The sequence below is a fragment of the Dasypus novemcinctus genome, chromosome 1, assembly GCF_030445035.2.
Source record: "Dasypus novemcinctus isolate mDasNov1 chromosome 1, mDasNov1.1.hap2, whole genome shotgun sequence".
NCBI lineage: Eukaryota > Metazoa > Chordata > Mammalia > Cingulata > Dasypodidae > Dasypus > Dasypus novemcinctus.
The window spans coordinates 202,116,746-202,139,304 of record NC_080673.1 but is presented as its reverse complement, the minus strand read 5'-3'; the positions used below and the strand labels follow the sequence as shown (position 1 = coordinate 202,139,304).

The 22,559-nt window shown below is 55.8% G+C and overlaps 1 protein-coding gene across 2 annotated transcripts in view; it reads left to right on the top strand.

Annotated features, from left to right (window-relative positions):
- The window catches only part of CRMP1 (collapsin response mediator protein 1), a 72,458-nt gene that overhangs the window by 48,290 nt on the left and 1,609 nt on the right, over positions 1–22,559 (top strand). For both annotated transcript variants that reach the window (XM_058301222.2, XM_058301224.2), the window contains exons 5-13: positions 734–795; positions 1,599–1,679; positions 6,380–6,448; positions 8,080–8,200; positions 10,786–10,942; positions 13,512–13,653; positions 14,233–14,403; positions 18,241–18,420; positions 20,675–20,840. In XM_058301222.2, the coding sequence (XP_058157205.1) occupies positions 734–795; positions 1,599–1,679; positions 6,380–6,448; positions 8,080–8,200; positions 10,786–10,942; positions 13,512–13,653; positions 14,233–14,403; positions 18,241–18,420; positions 20,675–20,840 (1,149 nt within the window). The remainder of the gene's footprint in view (positions 1–733; positions 796–1,598; positions 1,680–6,379; positions 6,449–8,079; positions 8,201–10,785; positions 10,943–13,511; positions 13,654–14,232; positions 14,404–18,240; positions 18,421–20,674; positions 20,841–22,559) is intronic.

The following is a 22,559-nucleotide window of genomic DNA, read 5'->3' as shown; positions in this document are numbered from 1 at the left end:
TTAAAGCTATGAATTTACCTCTCACTACAGTTGTACCTGTTTACTCATTGCTATTTCTTCTGTGTCTGTATAAAATGAGTGTTTTTGTGCCACAGACACATCAAAAAGGTTTTCCTTTATAAGAAATACAATATCTATTGTCACTTTTATTTCATTTTACTTGATCAGCCAGAGATAGTATTTTATGTTAATCTCTGACTACAGCTTTGTCTTTTAACTTCTCTTGAGCCTCAGTGCATCTGTCCCATCCCATTTGCCTTGGGCAGCCTCCTAACTCTCCCCATTTCTCCTTGCCTTTCCACACACCCATCCTCTACACTGCCGCCAGGATAGTCTTTGTGCCACTCCTTTGCTGTGACAGCACATGCCCCCTTTGCTCCAGCCACATGACATCTTCCAGGAAGTGCAACCCCGTGTCCTTTCATGCTCCTTGCAGGCTAGGTCCACCTCTTGGCTGGGATATTTTCTCCTTCTCCACCTCCTCCTCCTCCACCTCCTCCTCCTCCTCCTCCTCCTCCTTCTCCTCCTTCTCCTCGTTCAGATCCTGTGTAGGTGAGACCTCCCAGGAAGCCTCTGGCCCTCCTACATGCCCCCAGCCTGGGCTAGGTGCCCTCACCGTGATGCCCCCACCACCCTGGGCCCCCTTTACCCCAGGGTCACCCCACCCTGCTAGAAAAGGATGTTTGTTTTTTCCTTAAACACATTTTTCTATTCTGCTTTTAACCTGAAACAGGAGTCAATTCCTTCCAAGTCTACATGGCCTACAAGGACCTCTACCAGCTGTCCGACAGCCAGGTACTGCTGCACCAGTCCTCTCCTCACCACCTGGGCGGGGCGGGGCCAGCTCTGCACGGCCCGAGGCGGCATTCCAAGTTCTCACAGTGAAATGCCGGGTGGCCTTTGGCCAGCCGATGCTTTCCCGTACCCTGAGAGTAGGGTGGAGTGGGTGGTCCTGGCATGCTCCCACCCAACCTTGCGTAGCCTCCGAGTCATGAGGGGAGCTCAGGAAGAAAACAGATTCTCAGATCCCACCACAGGCGCTCTGGAATCTGTGCTTCCTCAAAACTCTGCAGTTGATTCTGCTGCTCAAGCCACGTTGGGGGCCATTTCATTAGTGTAGACACTAGATGAGACCCCTGCTCGCCTTGAACCAATTGCAAGACATCAGGCGAGCACGTCCCTTCTCGATTTTCTCATCTGTAAGATGTGATCACCTCTGGCCCTGCCAGCTTCACACTGTGGTTATATGGATGAGCTGATGCAAGGAAGAGGAGGCTGTAAATCGTTCTCCAGGGAGTTGCTGTTTACTGGGCACCTGGGCTCCTGGCTTCTTTATTCTCTTTTGTCATCTCTACCTTGCCTTCTGCTTGCGGCAAGGGTGATGAAGAGGCTGGATGGATGCTGGAGCCAGGCTGCTTGGCTGCAAGCCTTGCCGAACCAGCCGCTGGCTGTGCAGCCCGGCAGCTGTCCCAGCCTCTTGGTGCTGTGGCACCCCCATCGGCAAGTGGACGGCTGTGTGTGGGGGTGGAACGGCCTTTGTCAAGGCACATGACGCGGTGATTTTAATCTCATGCTAATTTTTGCTCGTGCTTCCTTAGCTCTATGAAGCCTTCACCTTCCTCAAGGGGCTGGGTGCTGTGATCCTCGTCCATGCGGAAAATGGAGACTTGATAGCTCAGGTGAGTGGACCCCCACTTCTTCCACCTCAGACTGTCGTTCTTGTTGGAAAGGGTCTCATAATGAGGGAACTGAGGCACTGATTAGTGAGGGGATAGGCAGTGAAGGGTCATGCCGAGAACTGGATGTCACAGCAGACACACCAAGGCTCTCCCCATGGCCCCCCACCCCTTGTCTGCACTCTATGTCCATTTACTGTGTGTTCTTCTGTGTCCGCTTGCATTCTTATCAGCAGCACTGGGAATCTGTGTCTCTTTTTGTCGCATCATCTTGCTGCATCAGCTCTCTGTGTGTGTGGTGCCACTCCTGGGCAGGTTGCATTTTTTCACGCTGGGCAGCTCTCCTTGTGGGGCACTCTCCTTGCACGTGGGGCTCCCCTACACGGGGGCACCCCTGCGTGGCATGGCACTCCTTGTGTGCATCTGCACTGCGCATGGGCCAGCTCATCACACAGGTCAGGACCTGGGTTTAAACCCTGGACCTCCCATATCGTAGGCGGATGCTCTATCTGTTGAGCCAAATCCACTTCCCACAAACTGCCTCTAGAACCTCAGTTTTCTTATCTGTACAATGGAATGTCATAACTTCTTGTGAACTTCAAAGGGTTTGCATGAGGAGCAGGTAAGGAGCTGAAATGCTTTGCAAATCAGAGGCAATCCCCATAGAAGGCAGTGTTGCTCATTGTCCTAGGGGATTGGGGGGCACATGATGGATGGAGCCAAGACTTGGAGTAGGTGTTCCAGCCCGGTGCCCACTGCCTCCCAGCTGTGGGACCTTGGACAAGGAACTTCACCCGTCCAGGCTCTCCTTCTTCTTCCATCAGTGCCTGCCTTGCCGTGCTGTTGTGAGGATACCATGGCATCATGTATGTGAAGTTCAGTGACGGATGCACCACAGGCTGTAGGCATGCAAAGATTTGGGATAGGGTGAGACATGAGCACCTGGTGATCACTCTGGTTGAGGGGTGGAGGATTTGATGGGGAAAGAATAAAGTTGGGATTATCAGGATCAGCTCGGTTCTACTCCAGCCATTCTCATGAGGAATGAAGAGGTAGAGAGAGATGGGGGAGGTGTGGGCGTGCTAGGAGGGGGCACGAGCTACAGTGCTCACTGACTGGGCGGATGGAGGGGAAGGGGGTAAAGGATGACACCTGGGCTCTGATGTGGTGGTTGGTGAGAAAGCCAGAAATCGGGGTCCGGGATGCAGGAGATTTGGATACAGCCAGTGAAAGTAGAAAATGGCAGTATGCCTATGTTGAAATTCACGACCCACTCCATGGGGTGGATACAAGGATTCCCGGAGGATAACTTGCTCCTTCTTTCCCAGGTCCATTGGGTTCCAGAGCCCAGTGGGAGAGCAGCGTGATGGTGAAGGGCGTAGGGTCTGGCGCTTCACTTTCAAGGTTAAACTCGTGGCTTTACTTCCTACTCTCTGTATGCTTGCAGCTTATCTTTAAAATTGGAATTCTTTCCAAAGTAAGATGTAAAAACAAAATAAAACCCCAAAAAGTCCATGCCTCAGTTCCATCCCATAGCCCTATTCTTTTCAATGGTAGCAAGTCACTAAGCCCCACCCACACTCAAGGGGCAGGGAACCCCCCAGCATGGGGGTCCCAGGAGGTGGGGATCATTGGGGGCATCCCATAGGCTGCCACCAACCTGTCCTCTGATCCCCAATATTCATGTCCCTCCCACGTACAAAATACATTCATCACTCCCAAGGTCCCCTCAGATTTCATCTCATTGCAGCATGAGCTCAGAATCCAGAATCTTATCATCTACGTCAGGTCTCGGTATAGATGTGGTGCCTTGGGGTAGTTTCTCTCAAGCTATCGGTCTGTAAAAGTAAAGAGGCAGGTGATTTGTCTCCCATGCGCTCAGCACACAATGGCGGGATGGGTAGGATAACTGCCATAGACATTCCTTTTCAAAGAAGGGGCAAATGGAAGGCATAAAGAATTCACTGGTTCCTGAAACCCAGGCACATGTTGGCGGTTCCTTAATTAGATCTCAGAGCCTGAGACTAATTCTCCTTGGCTCTTTGCTCCAGCTTCTGGATTCTCGGTTCCTTTCTCCAAGTCATAATTCCTTTTTTGTGAAACAGCACATTTGCTGCTGAATCGCTCTCTCGGCCTGCTTTCTACCAGGAGAATTTGTACAATCTTTGTCCCTTTCTGAGCTGGTGTGCAGTGTTTTGCTAACAGAATTCTCCCTAAACCTTCTTGGGCCTCCTGTGCGTCTCCCTGGAATTCACTCCATTAGGCAAAAGTCACACCCACACATTCCTTCCAGATAAGCCCTCCTGTGTCGTGGTGAGACTGCTGAGGGATGAAGCCCTTTAGCTTCCAAGAGGCAGTGATGTTGGATGGAGAGGACCAAGGGACAGTCCCCTCGTCTCTCGTATGTGATGGGTACCCTCATGCACCATCTTCATCTTTCTGAGCTCCTAACAAAAGTTGCAGTGTCCTACCCTTCACTCTATCCCTAGAGGACTGCTTCCTGGTGTCTTGGATTTGAAATTTGCTCACAATCCATTTCTTAATTTTACTATCTTTTGTCCTTTGAAGAGGCCGAGAATTTTCAAAACCATCAAGTCTTATTTCCTATGTGTTTACCACCCATTCCCTCAATTTATTTCTCTCCTACCCCATTGCACTCTAAGCAGCAAAAAGAAATCATTGGTTTTCTGAGAAGTCTTCTTAGCTAGATGCCCCAGTTCATCAGGCCCTTTGCCATGTCGAATTCCACCACAGGAATATATCACAGTTTAGTCTTCAGTTGGTGGACATTTGGATAGTTTCAAATTTGGGACTATTGTGGGTAAAAGTAGCCATGCATATTCATGTTCGTAATTTTGCATTTCTGTTAGTATATAGAGTTGATTTTTGTTATTCATGGTAGTTATGTTCTATTAAGTCACCAGAAACACTAAATCTGTGAATTCTGGACCATTGTTCTGAGGAGAAAAACAGGCTTAAGGTCCCTGTGAGCCTCTGGTCACAGCATTTTCATCAATCAATCAGTGCACAACCTTGCTTTATTTGTGTTTCTGTTTAAAGACACCTTACCCCATATTGTTGATGCACCGACATTGAACTCAGCCAGCAGCACTACAGCCTGTGCCTGGTGAAGCTTAAGGAACACACGTATGTTCTCTGGACGGCAGCTCGCAGCCTTCCTGCGCTTAGGAACACTGGACAGTGCTTCAGCACCACACTTGGGGGCCATTTTAAACCATGACATTGCTCAAAAAAATCCACCACAATGCAAACACATGGCACTAAATATACAATGAGAAGGACGCTTGTTTCTAGTATGAGCACCAAAACAAGAAGGCAGGATGTCACCTTGTTTGGCCTCAGTTGGGAACGTGTGTGTTGAGTGACTTGAATTTTTTGCCACTGTATGTATTTCTATGAATGACCCTGAAAGCATCAGGAATGTACAAATACATTTTATGAGTTGGTGAATTTGCAAATACAGAATCTGGATAATGAGGACTAACTGTACCTAGGGGTAGACCTGCTGGGTCGTAGGGGATGTGTTTATCTAGCTTTGCTAGTTACTGCTAGCCAGCTTTCCAGAGGGTACCAAGTTATACTCCCACCCTCCACCAGCAGTGCGTGAGAATCCGGTTTGGAGCTCTCAGTTTTGAGTTTTGCATCAGGGATTTCTTCAGTCTTCCCACTGCCAATCTAAGACCTAGCTTTCTCAGCTCCAATAGGACTTTTTCCATAGCCTCTCCATCTCTTGGTAAATAGTTTGTAAAAATGCTTTGTAAACACCATCTTCAATAGCTGTAAATTATTCTGTTGTTTCCTTAACTTCACCCCATTGGTAAGACCTAGAATTTGTTTCCAGTTTATAAACTCGGGCTTTATAACCATAGACGCACAGTTGAAATTGTGATTTTTTTTCGTGGGTCATGGGGGTCTGAGCCCACAGTTGGGATGTATCCAAGAATCATGAGACAGAAACCATGGAAGTTAAAATTAGCAGCAGCACAGCCGGCATCCAGGCAATATAAATGCTTTTTTAAAAAAGAAATTAAAAGTGTCCCTGGGGTGAGGAAACCTTGGAATGAAGGGATTTGAATCTGGGCCATCGGCACAGGGAGCCGTTTCAAGGTGATATGAGAAGCTTGAGGCAGAAGTTTCCTGCCAAAAAGAAGATGGCAGTAGAGAATGGCGGCAGCCTGTGCTAATTATTAGTCAGCTCTCGCCCTGTGCCAGGTATCACGCGAAGTGTTTTTACCTTCACGGTAACCGTGATGCACACAGTGTACCCTCCAGCGTGAAGGAGAAAAGGACTGAGCAAGCTGGAGGGGCTTGTTGGAAGCCACGGGGCTGGTGAGGACAGGAGCTGGGCTCTGTTTAGGGTGCTTCGATGTCAGCCACGTGCAGTAGCCAGGGTCCTTGCTGTTCCGATTCCTTTCCAAGGGACAGCCCTGTGGCCGAGCGGAGGTGGGCGGGTGGTGGGGGTCCTGGAAGTGCATTTCCTCACAGCCGCCTCCTCCCAGCTCTGGGAGATGGAGGGGAAGCAGGTCTGGATGTGGACGGCCAGGCGGGTGGAGGGGTGGGAGAGCCCTGGCCCCCGGATGGAGCACTGCAGGCCCCGCCTCCTGTCCGGCCTCAGCTCCTGGGGCCGGCTTCTCCCAGCCGTGCTGGGCTGCGATCGCTGACCCCTGGTTCTTGTCTTTTAGGAACAAAAGCGGATCTTAGGGATGGGCATCACCGGTCCTGAGGGCCACGCACTGAGCAGGCCTGAAGAGGTAAAGGGGCCTCCACCGGGCATGGCTCGGCCGTCGCTAGAGCGCGCCCCGACGCTGTTCCAGCGGGAACAGCACAGCCGGCCCCTGTCCGCCCATGCTCCAGCGGAGCATCCCGGCACATGCCGCTTCCTGGGGGGCCTGCCCTCTGATTCCGGGAGTCCTGGGTGCTGGCAGGTCCAACGGGGAAGCTGGGGGCGCTCCCAGGGTCCTGGCCCCTCCCACCAAGGCCCCTTGGACAGGTCGGGGGTCAAATCGCCTGGACTATGGCTTTGTGCAGCTCTCTGCCCTGGCCAAGAATCCTGCCCAGGGACTCGGGGTAGGACGATAGAAAAGTGCCGGCAGGTTCCGAGGCCTGTGCCCAGGACACACCGTGCCTGCCCTGCCTGCCACTCTTCCAAGGCTAGGAAATGAGGACCCCTCTAGGGGTGACAGTGTGAGTGTGTGTGTGTGTGTGTGCAGGAGTATGCATAGGGGTGTGTGCAAGTGTGTGAGAGTATGAGTGTGATAGCATGCTTTGACTGAGTGTATGAGTATGATGTGAGTGTGTAAATATGCAAATGAGGGCGTGATTGTGATAGTGTAGTGGGCGTGAGTGACGTGCATGTGTGCAGGTGAGTATGAGTTGTGTGTGAGCATGTGTGAGTGGGTACGTGATTGAGTGTGAATGTGTGTGAGTGGGATTGTGTGAGAGCGTGTGAATATGAGTGTAAGTTGTGAGTGTGAGTGTGTGTGGCAATATGAGTGCATGTGACTGAGTGTGTGCGCATGTGTGTGCCGGGCAGGGGTCCTCGAGGCCGGCAGACCTGGCCTGTGGTGGGGTAGGCGCCGCACACCTGAGCTGAGAGGACGTTCTCAGCTTACGTCCACTTCTCCAACCAATCTGCCCCGCTCCCTCCTGGCTTGGCGCTGGGCTGGGCCCTGGGGACAGGTGCAGGGGAGGCACCTCCCTGCCCTGAGGGCTCCCGACCTGGCCCCGTGCCACTTGTGAGGCCACAGCCTGCGCGGCCACAGCCCTTGGCCGCTGGCCCCTGGGGAGACCGTTGCTCTGCCCTGGCATCGGGCTTGACTGCAGCCTCCGCCGGGCCGTGGGTGGGCTTGCCCCGGAGAGTGGTGGGGACCCTTCCCGGTGAAGTCGCCTCACTGGGTGGGGGCAGCAGGACCACGCCGCGGGCCACACCGGAAGGGAAATTAGGGAAACCAAACCAAACCAGCGGTCTTTCCGCGTGAGACGCGCTGGCCCAAGTGGGGAGAGAGACCCAACGAGCACGGCGCAGGAGTGTGCGCAGGGCGAACGCAAGAGCCCCCGTTCCTTGTGATGGGTGTTTTGTAAAAGACGCACCTGCAGGGTGCCTGCGGAGCCCGCATCCGCCCGGGGCACCCCTGGCCCTGCCCCCTGACATGCCGCACGCCTGCAGGGGAGCCGGTCACCGAGTCTGGCCTCCCGCCCTCGGACCACGTGCATTTGGCCTTGTCGGTCTCTCATTTCTGACCCATCTTCCACCTTTGGCGCGGTGGGTGTCCCGTCAGGCCCTACGTAAGAACGACCAAAGGCCTCTGGTTCGGGGGGAGCCCCGGGGTCGGGGGGCGGCCCGGCCCCTCGCCCGGTGACCCCGTGTCTGCCGTCCCCGCAGCTGGAGGCCGAGGCGGTGTTCCGGGCGGTCACCATCGCCGGCCAGGTCAATTGTCCCGTATACGTCACCAAGGTCATGAGCAAGAGTGCCGCCGACGTCATCACGCTGGCCAGGAAGAAAGGTGAGCCACCGCACCGGGCTCCCTGGGGCGGGGGGTCCTGGGGACGTGGGGCGGCCGGCCGGGGGCGAGGGGTGGGACGGGGTGGAGTTCCCTGGCGGGCCGTGTGCTCGCCGTGAGGCCTCGAGGTCTGCGCCTCGGTTTCCTCGTTTGTAAAACGGGGTTGATTGCACCGGTGTTGCAGGCTCAAACTTGGTCTTTGAGGAGCTCTGCAGGTCCTGAGCCTTCAGCTCAAGGGCGAGGGGGGTCCCGCCTGCCCTCCCCCTCCCCACGTCCTGAGTCTCGGCTGTGGGCGTGGAGGGAGGAAGGTGCCCCCCCCAGTGCCTCGGGGTGGGGGGACAGCCGAGTGCTGGGTGCAGGGCTGTGCCGTTCGGGGCAGGCTCTGCGCCGACACGGAGCACTAGTCCGCCCCGCGCTCCATTTCCACGTCTCGGAAGTGCACGCAATGGGCTCACGGTCGTGAAGCACCCCGCAGGGTCCTTGGCGCGCCCCAAGCGCTCGGGACAGGGAGTCGAGGCTGACCTCGGCTCCAGGTGGACGCTCACGTCCGCAGGACCCATCGCCTGCCCGCCCCTGCCTCGGAGCCCTCCTGTCCCGGCCCCAAGCCGCACACCGCAGCTCCACGCAGTTGGGGCCGGATGTGCCATCGGCGGCTCTGTGGGTATTGGGCATGAGATTCGGGGAGGGCACTGGGGGTTCCCCTCGAGCCTTTTCCACGGTGAGGTGGGCAACCCCCAAGCATCACTGGACCAAGAAGGAAGAGGATGCCAGGGCAGCCTCAGCTCAGAGAGAGCAAAGGAGAGAGACAGAGAGAGAGACACACACACACAAAGAGCACGCAATCCCCGGCCATCACTGGACAGAGGACGGGCCCTGGGCAGCCGCAACTCAGAGAGAGAGAGAGAGAGAGAGAGAGAGCACTTGTTACCAGGGAGGTGCCTAAAACCCTTTGACCAGCAGCCCGAGGACGCTGGCCCCCGGGACGAGGCCGGCCCCAGGCGCTCTCTCTCAGTCGTGGGGCAGTCTCGGGAGCTCTGGGTCAGTGCAGATGGGCAAACAGAAATAAACTACACCAGCAAGAAGAACTTGCCATTTCCTGAGCACCCCCCCCCCCAGACATCCTGCCCTTTACTTCTCACAGGTACCCTAGCTGGGAAGTAGGAGTAATTCCATTCTTTAAGGTCTTCATAAAATATTTTATTTGACCGATGCTAGCCAAAATATTTCAGCTTTTAATCCATCTAACCATGAGAGGTTTGCAGGACTGTTTCTGTAGCCTGCAAACTCCGTGGTGAGCTTAGATTTACAGTGCATCGCAGTTCGCACCAACCCCATTGCAAGGGCTGTGTTTCTGGATGTGGCCAGGGGCTGCCCTGCCGGCCAGCACCGCTTTGGGCTGTTTTAGTAGTGTTTTTAAGGGCAGCCTTAGCTGGAGAGCCCTCGCACAGCTCTCGTATCGCACAGCTTGCTCAGGATTAGCTGTTTCAGAGAGGAGAGTAAGGCTCGAGAGGCTTCGAGATCGGAAAGCACACCTCCCACAACAACCGCCCTCATCATTGCGGCCTCTTACATTTTTCAGTGTAACATTTTTTGTGTGATGTGTATATCTTCAAGAAAATACAATTTATAAAAATGATGTGGTGGGGGGTGGGCAGTGGGTTATATGGGAACCTCTTATGTTTTCTGTTTTTTTAATGTTTTTTAATGTAACATTCCTTGTGATCTATTAACCTCAATTTTTAAAAAGAAAAATTAAAAAGCAGCAATGTAGCCTTGGAGTTAGGCTGCCCTGGGCAATCGAGGAACAGCTAGTGATTTGTGGCTGTGACATTTAATTAAACAGCGTGTCAGAGTCAGTCCCTCGTTCACACCAGCCACATTTCAAGTGCCCACGAGCCACATGTGGCTGGTGGCTGCTGCACTGGATGTGCAGGGTCAGAGCAGGGCATCGCCATAGAAAGTTCCCCTGGTGCCAGAGCCGCCTCTCCCCCTTGCTGGCCAGGGGCCTTGGCGAGCACAGCCGTGGCACTCATCTCCCCACGGCCCTGGCCGGCAGGCCTTGACACTCTTGCCTCTTGGCAGAAGCACATGTGGTCCACTTGCTGGCAGCCAGCCGGAACTTCTGGGAAGTGAGTGCCCAGGCCAGCAGCCCCCGTGGGTGCGGACCTGGAGAGATTGCCCTTTGTGGCCTGTTTCCCTCCCTTCTCTCACCTCCTCACTCCCCAGCCAATTTCCTGGTCTCACCTCCCAAATGAGCTTGACCCTTGTTGGAAGATCCGCTTGTGGCAAACCAAACCAGGGGAGCAAATTGCCTCTCAGTGCCTCAGTTTACAAGGGAATGACGGTAATAATACCCAAATGCTAATAGCAAGAGTGTTATCCAGAGGGTGCCCGGCAGCTCACTGGGCACCACCCCGGTCACGTGGTGGGGATGGTGGTGTCCCCCAGGGTCTCCGTGGCTCCAGTGGGGTGCTGGGAGGCGGACGGCTGGTGTCATCCCCTCCCCTGGGGTTCTCCTGTGCCATCGGCGTCTACCCCGAGAGCCCGCTGCCCGCTAACCGCGCCCGTCTGCGTCTCGCACCCCCCAGGTCCCCTGGTCTTCGGCGAGCCCATTGCTGCCAGCCTGGGGACCGACGGCACCCACTACTGGAGCAAGAACTGGGCCAAGGCGGCGGCGTTTGTGACGTCTCCGCCCCTCAGCCCGGACCCCAGCACGCCCGACTACCTGACATCCCTGCTGGCCTGGTGAGACCCCCACGCGGACGTGGGAGATGGTGGGCGGGGGAAGCCTCCCTGGCGCGGCGGCTCTCGCCTGCTCGTGCCGGGCGCCTCGATGCTCTCGTGGGCGACGGGCCGTCGGGAGCTAAGAGCCGGAGTACTAAGTCATTGCTCCGCGTGCTCACGTCGCTCGACCGCCTCCTGTTTGTCCAACATAAGCTCCCGCGAAATACCAGACCATCTGGTGCATCGGGCATCACCCAGAACTAGGCCCGCAGGTCCTGCTCGGCCCCAGCCAGTAGGGCATGCCCCAGGAACCCCTCCACCTGCGTCTACTCATTGGCAAAGGGGAGCCTGACTCCTGCTGCAGAGGCTGGAGGAAGGCAGTGGAGGCAAAACCCTAGGTTCAAGTCTCCGGATGGGTTTGCTGCTGCTGGCAAAGCACCTTCTATGGCCCCTGCACACATGGGAGCACAGCCCCATATCGTCCCCTCCCTTGGTTGTTACCCAGCCGAGGGGCGGACGAGACTAAGGCGTCGAGGGGGGCACAGCGACGCGGGCTCAGAACGGGACTCACGGAGGGCTCTCTGGAGGAGGTGGCGTCAGGGCCGGCACTTGGGGGATGGCTAGGAGTTGGCCTGACGGACAAGGATGAGACAGGACTTCTCGGCAGGGAGGGGGCAGGGGTATGTCCCTGCCATGGGAGACTGTGGCAATCCCTAGCGCACGCGTCCGAGGCCTCGCTCAACAGCTGCAGCTCGCATTTAATGAGGCCCAAACGAGCCCCTCGCCGTCCCCTGCCGGGCTCCTGCAACCCCCATCTGGCCAGATCAGGGAGTGGTGGGAACTCAGGCCAGACACCGCAGACTCTGACGGTGTCTTGCTCCTCAGCCCTGGCCGCCCTGGCCCCTCCTGGATCACCCTGCTTGTCCCCGAGCCCAGGCACCCGTTGTCCTCAGGGACCACATGGTATGTGGCCCCCAGAGCAAGCCGGTCCTCTGTGTGGGAACCTCCAGCAGTTCTCCTCTCTGAGGAAATCCAAGCCCTGGCAGTGGCCCGCGATCTCGCGGTCTGGGTGGCCCTAGTGCCTGCCACTTCCCTGCCTCCCTGCCCCGGCCCATGCTCTCTGTGGCCTTCTCGGTGAGGCCTTCTTGAGCGTCTTTAAAGCGGCAGGTGCAGCCCGTCCCCAGACCAGCCCCTGCCCTGCTTTGCCGCAGCAGTGCCGTGGGCACCACCCGCTCTCTCCGTCGCCCGCTGCTCGGCTTTAGCCCGTCTCCCGCCACCCCTCGCTAGGGTGTCAGCGACCACCATTGCTGTTCCGAGACGCAGCCCTGTTGCCCGGGATCGCGCCGGGCGCGGGGAGGCGGGCAGGGCGCTTCTGGTGAGCGAGTGAGTGACGCAAGTTCCAGATACGCTCCCGGCGTGGTGCGTCCTGCTTGCAGAGCTGGAGCTCGGCCCCTGCCTGAGTTTATCATCCCAGCATACCGGGCGCTTACCCAAGTCCGGGCGCCCACTTGAGGCCCCAGGGTGTTTTCTTTCAAAGGCCCGAGGGACTGGAAAGCAAACCCAGGCGGCACGCTCTGTTCAACCTGGAGAAGCCCCAGCCTTCCCGTTAACAAGATAAAAAAGGCAGCCTGCTCACGTCACGTGACTTCCCGTGACCGCTGGAGCCAGGCGACCGAGGCTCCCTGCCCATGTGGGATGCCTCTGAGTGCGAGACACGCAGGCACACAGGGAAGGCTTTCAGTGATCTCATTGATGGATTGGTTGGCGGCAATCAAGTTTTTTTCTTCTTTTTAAAACATTGAGATAAAATTCACGTAGTATAAAATTCACCACGCATTTGATCTTTAGAGAAAAGGTAAGGGGCAGGGGGAGAAAGGGAGGAAGAGCCGACGGAATCGGCCTTCCTGGCTCCGCCGCGCGTCGGTCGTGCGCAGGCGTCGGCTCGTTCGGTGCCCACGGCAGTCCCGGGCTGCGGGCTCCTTTCTCCTCTCCACGTCATCCGCGGAGGAAAGCCGAACGACTTGCCCAGCCAGGAGGTGGCGGAGCCAGGGTTGAAAAGAGGCTGTCGGCTTTGCGAGCCGCTCAGTGCGGGGTCGTGGCGGGGATGGAGGGGTTGCGCTGGAAGCGGCTCGCCCCGGCCTCCACGCCTTCTGCGCTGGGCTCCTTTCTCCAAGCAAGGAACGCACGTGGTGGCGGCAGCGGGGGGTCGTGGGCTCTGGGGAGCTGGAAGGACAGGCCCCGCTCGGCCCCTGGGGCAGGAATGGGGACGCCGTCACCGGGAGCTGCTGGCCGGCGGGGTGGTCAGTCCGTGGAGGCCACGCCAGGCGCCTCCGGGCACAGCCCAGAGCCAGCGCTGACCTCGAGCCACTCTCCTGACTCCCAGCCCAGTTTCCAGTTTCCAGCAAGACCCAGGCAGCCAAAGGGTTTCCAGGGTCACCCGCTCCCTGCCAGTGACACACCCCGGGACCCCTCTCCCCGAACGCCCCTTGGGTTTTAGGCCCCACGCCTGCGCTCTCGGGTGTCTGAAGCCGGGGTTTGCCCTCCAGAGTCCACTCAGGCCTGAGCTACGCCCGTTTTCTGTCCCTGGCAGTGGAGACCTGCAGGTCACGGGCAGCGGCCACTGCCCCTACAGCACGGCCCAGAAGGCGGTGGGCAAGGACAACTTCACGCTGATCCCCGAGGGCGTCAACGGGGTGGAGGAGCGCATGACCGTCGTCTGGGACAAGGCCGTGGTAAGGGGTCACCCGGTGTCTCCCCGCAGGAACGTTCTAGAAACGCCCCGCCTGGCCCAGCGAAGCCCGTGCGTTATGCCCTGTGTCCCCTAAGAAAGTACTGCAGGTCCTGGAGCCCCCTCTGCGTTCAGAGGCCCCGGCGGTCCTTTGCCCGTGAAAAGATGAGAAAATGCTGTTTGGTTTTAACCACGTTTCGGCTGTGTGACACCGGCTTTGTGACTTGCGTGCGCGTCAGTTTGGAGTGGGGGGTTGACCGCACAGGAGGATTCTCGTTGCAGGCGGACCCCCCAGGCCACACTCTGGTGGCTGACTTGAAACCAGGGGTTTTTATTTTCTATTAAACTCTGACCCCGTGCAACGGGCGAGAGGCCAGGTGGCTCTTGGGCAGGTGTCGGCACACGTCGGTGACGGCGTTTCTGCTCTCAGGAGGCCAAGCCGCTCGGTGCTCTTTCAGGATGGTGGTTTCCAGCTGGGGAAAGGGGAGACTCAGAGCTCCCTGTGGGGAGTCCGGTGGCGGGCCCGGGCTAGTTCCCTGCCGCGTTTCAGGGTGCCCCTTTCACCTGTGGCTCTCGCCCTCAGGCGACCGGTAAAATGGACGAGAACCAGTTTGTCGCCGTCACCAGCACGAATGCCGCCAAGATCTTCAACCTGTACCCGCGGAAAGGCCGGATTGCCGTGGGCTCGGACGCCGACGTGGTCATCTGGGACCCCGACAAGGTCAAGACCATCACAGCCAAGAGCCATAAGTCGGTGAGTCCCGGCCTGGCCCGCGACGCGCCCGGTTTGGATAAGCCGTCGTCCGGGAATGGCTTATGAACGGGTTTTCCATCCAGACGTGATCTGGTAGCTCCGTCATCCCAGTTTCCCCTCTGCTTGGAGAAGGGCTCTGAGCGGGCTCGGCGTGGCTGCCGCTGTGCTCTCGTACCTGTGAGCCGTGGCTCCCCATTTCCCTGCAGCCCTGGGCAGCCACGATGCGCTCTCTGCCCCGATGGAGGAGCCTGCTCCGGACACTTCTCGTGCTTGGAATCCTACTGTGTGGTCCTTTGTGCCCGCTTCTTGCCTTTTGCATTGTGGTTTTTTTCCCTTCTTTGTTTTTTTTTAAATGTTACATTAAAAATATATAAGGTCCCCATATACTCCCCACCCCCTCCCCCCACTCCATGTTTTTGAGGGTCTGCCGTGTTGCAGCACGCTCAGGGCTTCATTCCTTTTTATGGCCAAATAATATTCCATCGTGTGATATACCACGCTTTATCCATTCCTCCGTTGATGAACTGTCTTTTAAAGGGTATAAAAGAAGCCAGTAGTCGCCTCCTAGAGGTGAGAAACCAGGGATGGGAGAGAAGTGTGTTTTATCACCATCTTCTGTGCTTTTGAAGTTTTTACTTTGCTCACATATTCCCTTTTAAAGAACGAGGTAATGAGCTTCTAAAATTCTGTGTGACTGTGCAAGTTAGACTGTGGCATTTTGTTTGTTTGTTTTTTGTTTTTTAAAGATTTATTTTTGTTTATTTTTTTCCCCCACCCCAGTTGTCTGTTCTCTGTGTCTATTTGCTGCATCTTCTTTTGTCCGCTTCTGTTGTTGTCCACATGGGAATCTGTGTTTCTTTTTGTTGCATCATCTTGTTGTGTCAGCTCTCCATGTGGGCGGCGCCATTCCTGGGCAGGCTGCACTTTCTTTCATGCTGGGCAGCTCTCCTTACAGGCGTACTCCTTGCGGGTGGGGCTCCCCTACGCGGGGGACACCCCTGCATGGCATGGCACTCCTTGCGCGCATCAGCGCTGCGCATGGGCCAGCTCTACATGAGTAAAGGAGGCCCGGGGTTTGAACCGCGGACCTCCCATGTGGTAGACGGACGCCCTAACCACTGGGCCAAGTCCGCTTTCCCTAGACCGTGGCATTTGTGAAGCACGTAACTTGAGCCTCGTAGGAAGCCCCATCTGTGAGGACCTCAGCACCTCCTGTCCCCCGGCGAAGAGCAGGGACGCCGCCCGCCCACGTCCTGGGTGCTGGGGTGGCGGTTGTGACAGGAAAGGTAGAGGCTCACATCTGCGCCACAATCCAAGCGTCGCCTTCAGCCAAAGCCTGGATCTTCAGGGTGGCTCGGGAAGAATTAGGCTGAGGACACACTGTGCGCCTGGAGCCTGGGAGGCAGCTGTGATCTCAGAGCTTGGTGCAGTTTGACCTTGTTCCTAGCAGCTGTGATTGTTTGGCTGAAAACCCTGTGTAGATCCTTAAAATCCTTCACAAGAATAGAATCCAGTGGCTGACTGCAAAGCAGTATAATGATTTCCTAGGAAATAATAAAAAACTATTTGGCAAAATAGACTGGGAGTCAAAATCTTGTTGATTTTAGCAATAAAAACAAAAGGAACCATGTAAAATCAGGCCTTTTTTTTTTAGGAGGTACTCAGGACGGATCCCAGGACCTTGTACATAGGAAGCAGGTGCTCAACCACTGAGCTACGTCCACTCCCTAATGCAGGACTTTTTAATGAAAAAGATTCAGTGAAGTGGAAATGTCAATTCTTTATCTTAATCTGTAAGTTTGAGGCCACCCCATCAGAAAAGTCAAGACTCTTTTTTTTTTTTTAACTAGAAAAGAGGATTCCTGTAAGATAAATGTGAGAATAATCAAAAACATTTCTGTAAAAAGGAAAGCTAAGGAGAGTTCACTAGCCATCCCTGTGGTTAAAATATCTTATAAGGCGACCATAACTGAAGCAGCTTGGTATTGTTACAAGAGAAAGGAGAATCAGGAAATAGACTGACTACATGTGGGAATTTGGTTCACGGTACAGGAGACAGTGAAAAGTAGTGAGAAAAAGAGAGTTATGCAGCCAATTGTGTGGCAACGTCTCGCTAACCTTCTGCCTCTTTACCGCCAAATAAATTCAAAACAATCAAAGACTGAAATAGAAATAAAATTACAAAAAGAACTTGAATAAAATGTAGATTTTTAAAAATCATAGTTTTGAAGGGAAGAAGACAAAGCTGAGAAATTGTAAAGGAAAAGGTCGGTCTATTTGAACACTGACTATATAAAATTTAAACAACAACAAAAATAACTCCGCAGGGTGAAAAAAAAAAGCGAAAATACTTCATAGGAGGTGAAAAGACAGAGGATACACAGGAGAAGTATTTGCAGTATGTGGAGCAAAGGGCTAAATCAAATTCCTTAACATTGAGCCAGTCCTCAGAACTCAGTAAGAAAAGTACCAAAAACCTCACAAATAGATCAACGCGCCCAAACGCAAAGTTAGCAATTAGAAATACGCAATGGGTTTATATTCATTTAGAAGATACTCAGTCTCACTTCCAGTTCCGTAGACCAGCCCCCACGCGCAGCTTCCCCTGCTGACGCCTTGTGTAGAATTGGGGAGCGACGCTGGTGCGCTGCCAGTCACTGAAGGCTGGGCTGCGTGCGGCTCCCTCTTGGTGGCGGGCAGGTTTTGGGTTTCAGCAAGTGCCTTATGTCATGAATTCCTCTTTACAGTGTCACACAGAGAGACAGCTTCTCTGTCCTAGAAAGAAATGCTCTGTGTCACCTCTTCCCCCCTGCCCCATATTCCCCGACCTCGGAGCCTCTGGCAACCATGGAATTTTTTTGCTGTCTCTCGAGTTTTGCCTTTTCCAGAATGCCACAGAGTTGGAATTATACAGGACGCAGCTTTTTCAGATGACTCCTTCTGCTTAGCGCTCTGCCTTTGAAGTTTTCCCACGCCTTCTGGGGCTCGAGAGCTCGTGTCTCTTTAGTGCTGAATAAGGTTCCGTTGTGTGGACGGACCTCGGTTTTGTGTCCATTCGCCTCTGGAGGGCGCCTTGGCTGCCTTCCATTTGGGCGGTTCTGAAAAAGCTGCTGTCAGCATTCGTGGGCGGGCCTGGACGTGGGCGTCGGCTCTCAACGCCTTTGGGCAAATGCGGAGGAACTCGGTTGCCACTTGGGAAGGCATGTATTTAGCTTTCTAAGGACCGCCAGACTGTCCTTGTTGCATCGCCACCAGCCAAGCCCGAGCGTTCCTGTCGCTCCACATCCTCGCCAGCAGCTGGAACTGTCGGTGTCTTGGATTTTAGCCATTCTAATCGACGTGTGGTTTTTTTTAGCTCATTTTTGTTTTAATCTGCAATTCCCTAAAGACGTGGTGTTCAGCATCTTTTCATTTGCTGCTTTGCAATCTCTATAACTCCTTGGGTGAGGTGACTGTTCATCTCATTTGCCCTTTTTAATTGCCCTTCTTATTACTGAGTTTAATAAATTTATCTTCAAAGGCATAAAAATGTCCATTCCCACCCAGGCAGCCACACGGCATGACGCCGCAGTCCCCATTTGCACTCCGGAACAACCTTAGTTTGAATAAGTAGAACCCCCAGCAACCTAAGTGCTCAGTGGGGGGGGGACTGATCATGCAAATAAGGGGGGATACCATGGAGTACGGTACAGCCCTGAAAAAGGGGTTTAAGCGAGGAGACACTGAAAAATGCTCACGAGAGCATGTTAGCTAAACACGCTGTGAGGAACAAGGCGGCTCGGGCAGAGGGAAAGGAAAGGAATTGACAACGTACGGCTGTGCTTGCTTGACACGCAGGCCGTCGAGTACAACATCTTCGAGGGCATGGAGTGCCACGGCTCCCCGCTGGTGGTCATCAGCCAGGGCAAGGTGGTCTTTGAGGACGGAAGCATCCAGGTCAGCAAGGGCGTGGGCCACTTCATCCCGCGGAAGCCCTTCCCCGAGCACCTGTACCAGCGCGTCAAGATCAGGAACAAGGTGCGTGCGTGCGGGGCCGGCGGGCAGGGCCGGGGCCCCCGTTTCCCACGGACCCAGGCTCCATCAGGTGCAGAGCCGGCCAATGTCAGAGCACCCCCTTCCTGTCTCGTCCGACAGGCCGCGGCCTTGCTCTGCCCACGTCTTGGGACTGGGGTGGAGGGTAAAGGGCTGTTTGCGCCCCAAGGTGGGCACACGTGGGCACGGAAGGGACACGCGCCGTCCAGGGCGCTGCCCCGGCGTCATCGCGGGTGGCCGCCGCCACCTGCCATTGGAGGTGCTGGGATGCAGAAAGCAGCGGAGGCGCTTCCCAGAGTCCCAGCTAGTCAGGCCCAGAAGCCAGTGAGCCGGGCCCTGCTACTGACCCCACTCAAGCCCGTGGCACCCTCGAGGGAGAGCCCAAGACCTCCAGGGGGGGCCGACGCCTTCCTCTCTTCCCTGCAGCCCCTGCCCTGTTGCATCGATATTTTCCTCCTTTTTCTTGGCGAGTCTTGGCATCGACCTGGGAAGGTGCCCGTGAGAGGATAAGCAGCGGCTCTGCCCTAGCCCTCCCCTAACCCTGCCCGTGGCCACTCCCCCTGCTTTTGGCCACCTTCCCGGCCCTGGCCCTGCCATCACGGTGAAGACCTGCCGCCCGCGGCAGAAAGGGCAGTGGTGTGTGCGCGCGTGTGTGTGTAAAGGCGTGTGCATGGGGAGAATGTGAGTGTACGCATGTGCACGTGTACATCTGTGTATATGTGTGCATGGGGTGAGTGCGTGTGTATGCACGTGCCTGTGTGTGTATGCTTGTGAGTGTGGGGGATGTGAGCGCATATGTGCATGTGTGTAGGTGTGTGCACACATGCACAAGTGTGGGTGTGGCAGTGAGCACACGCATGTGGGATGAGTGCATATGTGTGTGCATGTGTGAGGGTTAGTGTGCGTGCACAGTACACGTGTGCTTGCATGTGTGTGTGGGAATTGAGTGCACGTGTGAGAGGATGAGCATGTGCATGTTTGTGTGCACATGGGGATGTGTATTTGTGAGTGGGAGATGTGTGCATGTGTGTGTATGCACGTGTGGGGGTGAGTGCATGCACACGGACACATGTGAGTGTGTGCATGTGGGGAATGTGTGCTCACATGCACATGTGTGGGTGTGGGGATGAGCGTGTATGCGTGCAAGCAGGGGAGTGAGTGCACGCGTGTGGGGGTGTGAGTGCACACGTGTGCATGTGTGGTGTGGGGACGAGTGTGTGCACACATGTGCGCGTGCGTGGTCAGGTCCTCTGGTATTTCACTCCTGCTCCGTCACCACCAGTTTGGATGGAAAAGTCCATGGCCTCGTGCCAGCGCCCGCCCCTGTGGTCTATGGTCTGTGTCCAGCCCTCCCCACGCCGCCTCCCACGAGCAGCACCCAGTGGACGCCGCGGGTCAGGTGGGGAGAACCACGGCCTTAGGAGCAGGGCGTCTGGTAGGAGATCCTGCCGGAGCCAGCAGTGTGGCTGAGCGGAAGGCAGGGTACTGGCAGAGCGAGGCTCCTCTTGGGAGCCCATGGCTGGGACACCCACCCCGGGGATGGAAGCACTCTGTGGGCTTTGTCCCGAGTGGGACAGGAGGAGCCTGAGGTCCCAGGTCGCTGGGGGGACAGAGCTGCCACCTGATGACAGCTACGGGGAGCCAGACCCTGGTACTGAAAACAAGCCTGCTTGCTGCAGAGCGGGGAGCCGGGGCGCCGCCGCTGGCTCAGGGAAGGCCCGGGCACACCCCTGGAGGCAGGCTGCTCTCAGGGGGCCGGGAGGACGCCCCTGAGGTCCCCAGCGCTGCCCGGGGCAGCTGAAGGCCCCCGGCTCAGGCCCCGGGTGCCCGGCTTCTCGCTGCAGGGCCTCCTCTGGCTCTCCAGGAGCCATCCCTGGGGCAGCCCTCCGCCCGAGCAGTGGGGACCCCCTCCCATGGGCCAGTTCCAGGGTGTGTCCCATGGTCTCCTGGAGCTCTGGTACCCACACAGGTGACCCACCCCCTCCCTCCTTTCTGGAGTCACCCCCCAGGACCTGCCCGGAGTCCTTTCTTTGGAAGAACCCAAAGAAAGACAGGCCCTTTGACGCCTCCAGCCCTGACTCAGTGTCCCTGGGGACAGGAGGACCATGAAAGTACCTTCCTCTTAGAAATGGCTCTGGGGCCCTCTGGCATGAAGCTGTGGTGTGGGCGTGGGCGTGCCCTCCCTGTCCTGCGTGTGCCTTGTCGCTCCATTGCCCTCTCTCTCCCTCCCTCCCTGTAGGTGTCTGGGTTGCAAGGCGTTTCCAGAGGCATGTACGACGGCCCCGTGTACGAGGTGCCAGCCACACCGAAATATGCAACTCCGGCTCCTTCTGCCAAATCCTCGCCTTCCAAACACCAGCCTCCGCCCATCAGGAACCTCCACCAGTCCAACTTCAGCTTATCAGGTCAGAAACCAGCCACACACCGAGAGCTTCCCAGCTGGGCCCCCCCTGCGGCCCCTTGAGGCCGGGGATGGGGCTTCGGGCCCTGGGGGAGGAAGCGAGGAGTGAGTGGGGACACCCACTCCCCTTTCCCCATCGTGTGGGCTGGAGGGGTCTTGGGGCAAACTGGCTCTTGGTTTGTGAAGAGTCTGCACCCAAAGTGTCCCTGAGCTCTTCTGGAAGCATCCTTGGGCAACGTTTTGCTCTAAACGTGGAGTGGAGGAGAAGAACACAACACGAGGAGGAGTAGCTGCCACTTGGGGTGTGGGTGGTTCAGTCTGCTGCAGTTAATGAAGCACTTTCATCCTGAGACAACCCTCTGTGTAAAGTGCTATTGCTCCCATATTCTTTTTTTTTTTTTTTTTAAGATTTATTTCTCCCCACTGCCCTCTTTGTTTGCACTTGCTGTGTCTGTTTGTCTTCCTTGTTTTTCTAGGAGGCATTGGGTACCAAACCCGGGACCTCTGATGTGGAAGGGAGGCACCTAATCGCTTGAGCCACCTCCACCCCCTGCTTTGTTTTATCTGTCATTACGTTTTCCTCCTTGTGTCTCTTGTTGGGTCATCTTGTTGTGTTAGCTTGCCATGCCTGCCTGATGAGTCAGCTTGCTGTCTTGCTCATCTTCTTTAGAAGGCACTAGGAACCGAACTTGGGACCTCTCATGTGGTAGGCGAGATCTCAATCTCTTGAGCCACATCTTCTTCCCAAAAGAGGAAACTGGGACCCCGAGAAGTTCAGGGTCAACCTACCTGGATTTCGTGCCCAACAGGACAGGTGTATGAACACAATCCCATGTTGGTGAGGACCCTCGGATTTTTTTAAGGCCCCAGGGGCGCATGTCTGCAGTTCTACTGGGACGCCACAAGAGGGCAGGCATATCACGTTGGAAGCCTTGGAACTGGATTTTCGTCCTGCAAAATACTTGAGCAATTAACAAGTTCGGCCCGCGGCCCTGCTCTGGGCCAGCCTGCGGCATTTTGGCGGGTGCCTTCCTTTGCTGGCCACAGCATGGACGCCTTCTAACATCGGTTGCGACTTCACCAACGTCCTCTTAGACGTTTGCACCCTGCGGCATGAGATGGTGGTGGCGTGGTGTCCTGGATGAGGGTCCCGTTGGCCAGCGGGCGTTTCCAGAGTGCTGGCGCGCCATCAGCAAGCACAGATGGTCACGGGGAAAGCATGCGCAACGCCGCGCCCGATGCCCGATTTCTGAGCCTTCAGGAGATCCCTGAATTACCAGGAAGGCCAGTTGTCTACCAGCAAGACAATGGGAACAAATGAAAGTCCACGCACAAGACCATGTCCTTCGCAGCTTCTGAGGATAAGTCGGATAATGCCAGGGCCCTTCTGGTTGACCCCTCTGATTTTACAGGGAAGGCGAGGAGGCCACAGAGGGGCTGATTATTCCACATTACCCAAATTCACCCAAACCGCAGACGCCTGATGAAACGCGGCCCCACCCCGCAACATCCCACCGTTCACTCATCATTTTCTGCTTATTTCCTGAGTGCTGGGCCCTGTCCTCAGCGCTGGCCTTTTAAATCATCACCTAACTACAAGGGTGCGCGTAGGATGGAGGGGACGGTTGGCTTTCAGGAATTAAAGCGTACGATACTCCTTCATGCAGGTCTGACCACTGCAAGGAGGAAGCTCAGCCCAGCTTGAGTAGTTCACACGCACATG